The sequence below is a fragment of the Mandrillus leucophaeus genome, unplaced genomic scaffold (assembly GCF_000951045.1).
Source record: "Mandrillus leucophaeus isolate KB7577 unplaced genomic scaffold, Mleu.le_1.0 Scaffold404, whole genome shotgun sequence".
NCBI classification, from domain to species: Eukaryota; Metazoa; Chordata; class Mammalia; order Primates; family Cercopithecidae; genus Mandrillus; species Mandrillus leucophaeus.
In genome coordinates this window covers 1,059,660-1,062,594 of record NW_012104299.1, presented here as the reverse complement: position 1 = coordinate 1,062,594, position 2,935 = coordinate 1,059,660, and the positions used below count along the sequence as shown (strand labels likewise).

General features: G+C 35.7%; 1 protein-coding gene across 2 annotated transcripts in view; it reads right to left on the bottom strand.

Moving 5' to 3' along the window:
• The window catches only part of CEP112 (centrosomal protein 112kDa), a 587,957-nt gene that overhangs the window by 327,368 nt on the left and 257,654 nt on the right, over window positions 1–2,935 (bottom strand). For both annotated transcript variants that reach the window (XM_011992146.1, XM_011992147.1), the window contains one exon: window positions 31–138. In XM_011992146.1, coding sequence (XP_011847536.1) covers window positions 31–138 — 108 coding nt within the window. The remainder of the gene's footprint in view (window positions 1–30; window positions 139–2,935) is intronic.

Here is a 2,935-nt window from a genome sequence, read left to right as displayed (position 1 = left end):
TTAATGGCAGCATCAAAATGAAAGACCAACCTGTTGTTCATACCGCTGTCTGATGTCCTCCAGTTGCCATAAAAACTCCTTTGACTGTTTCTCACGAAGAGATTTGGATCTAGTTAGATCTGCCTCCACTTTTTCCATCTATAAAATTTAAAAATCAAATATTAATTTTTTAAACAAAAAATGTGTTCCATGTTTTTGTAATTTGTCCATTTGTTTAAATGACAGATTTTAAACACCTCACCAATAATAATGATGAATTTAAAGGTATTAAAATAATGAGACATTTATCAATTTATCTTAATACATTTTAATTATTTAAGGAGGGAAATTAAAATTGGTATATAATTGGCTAAATTCTAAAATTACAACAATAATGTAGTGAAAATATAATTTAGGATGTTCTAATATTTATTTGACAAAATTTAATTAAGCCCTTGGTATGTGCTGAATGAGATAAAATATTTCCAAATCATATCTCTGATAGGAGACTTATATCTTGAATATATAAATAACTCTTATAGCCCAATAATAAATGGATAATTAAACTCAATTGTAAAATGGGCAAAGAGCCTGAATAGACATTTCTTCAAAAAGATATACAAAAGGCCAAAAAGCATATGAAAAGATGCTCAACATCACTGTCTTTAAGCAACTACAAATTAAAACAAGAATGACATATCACTTCATGCCCCAAAGAATAGCAATAATAAAAAAAAGACAAATAGTAACAAGTATTGGTGAAGATGTAGAGAAGTCAGAACCTTCAACACTGCTGCTGGGAATATAAAATGGTATAGACATGCTGGAAGACAGTCTGTCTGACAATTCCTCGAAACGTTAAATAGAGTTACCATGTGTCCCAGTAGTTTCACTCCAAGGTAAGAAATGAGAACATATATCCACACAAAACTTTGTCTATAAATGTTTATACTAGCCTTATTCATAACATCCAAAAAGAGGAAACCACCCAAATATCCATCAGTTGATAAATGAATAAACAAAATGTGGTATATTCTTAGAGTAGAATATTATTCAAACATAAAAAGGAAAGAAGGATTAATACATGTACTTTGGGAGGCTGAGGCAGGAGGATCGCTTGAGCCCAGGTGTCCGAGACCAGCGTAGGCAACATAGTGAGACTGTGTTTCTACAAAAAAGAAGAAAATCAGCCGAGCATGGTGGCACGCGCCTATAGCCTCAGCTATTCGAGAGGCTAAGGCAGCAGGATTGCTTAAGCCCCAGAGGTTGTAGCTGCAGTGAGCCATGACTGCCCCACTGCATTTCAGCCTGGGAAAAAGAATAAGATCCTGTCTCAAAACAAAAATTAATTAAAAATAGAAAAAAAAAAAAACATGTTATAACATGGATAAGCCTTGACAGCATTAAGCTAAGTGTCACAACAGACCACATACTGTAGGATTCCATTTATATTAAATTTCCAGAATAGGGAAACGCATAGAAACAGAAAACAGATTAGTGGTTGCCTAGGGTGAGATGGCGATCTGAGAGGGTAACTGCTAAAGGATATGGTGTTTCTTTTGGGGAAGATGAACATTTTCTAAAATTGACTGTGATGATGGTTACATAACATCCTGAATACAATTTTAAAAACCACTGAATTGTACACATACGAGTGAATTGTTGGTATGTGAATTTTATCTCAACAAAGCTGTTATTAAAAAAGAAAACGGAAAAAGGAAAAGTCAAAGATTCCACCACACCCAAGAGGCCTCACTTAATCCAATCCCAGTGACCTCTCACAGCTCATCTTTACTGCTCTATCCCACCACCACCACCACAGTCCACCTACCTGCTGCCCAGGCCTATAATGTGTCAGAAGTGCTCTCACCTTGGGGGCAGGAGGTTCTGCCTGATAGTCATACAGCACTTTCTCAAAGTATTGAGGCTTTGTTTAGCATCACCTTTGTACCGAGACCTCCCAGACCACTCAATTTTAAATTGAACACTGCAATTCCGCAGCCCCTAAGTCCACCTAGTTCCCCTTTCCCTGCTTTGCTACCCTTTTGTTCCACAGGATATATCACCTTCAGATTCACTATATAATCTACATCTTCATTAGGGCTGTTTGTAATGTCTCTCTCCCCCAGTGTAACATCACCCCATGTCCACTGTCATCAGTGAAATAGTATCAACCATTTATCACAGTGCCTGGCACATACAGGGAATCAATAAATACTAATCAAATGAAAACAAAGATTGCACAGTGCACCCAACTTGGTTCAAGACTTGCTGAATTTACAATTTTCAACATTTAGTTCCAAATTCTTTAAAACACACACAAAGTAAGTAAAAGCATGTTGGATCTAACTTTTTCTATCACTTTGTCCATATTATGATCAGATGCTTGTTTACATGCAATGAGAAAGAGATGTTCTCACAGTCATGAAAAAGCTCTCCATGTCAACAACATGAAAATGATGTCTTTTATTCAAAGCAATGCAGTATTTTATTTGTCTTTAAACCCCTGCACATTTGGGTATAACTTAAGACAATATTTTTTGTCTGAGGCAATTACCAGTTAATGCAGCAACCATTCTACCACTGGCTACTTTACATTACTTATTATTCTGCTTCACTGGTATGTGGAACTACTTCTACTTTGTTCAACTTGTACACAATGCCTTCTTTCAGGTTACCTTTTGGTAAGCACTAAGATTAGTTAAGACATGAATATTGGAGGAAATGAACTATGAAAAATGCTTCTTTCACAGTTTTCCACAATATATTTGAAAAAACATTTCAATGCATTTATTCAGACATGATTAGACTTTAAGGTTCTAGGAACAAAGATGTTCAGTGAAAGGCAACCAGTTTCACTGCATGAGAACAAAATGCGTATTACCACCCACTACTGTGTCTAACAGCACATTCCAGCTTACGGTTCTTACACTGAAGTTTGAATACCCTCTAGATT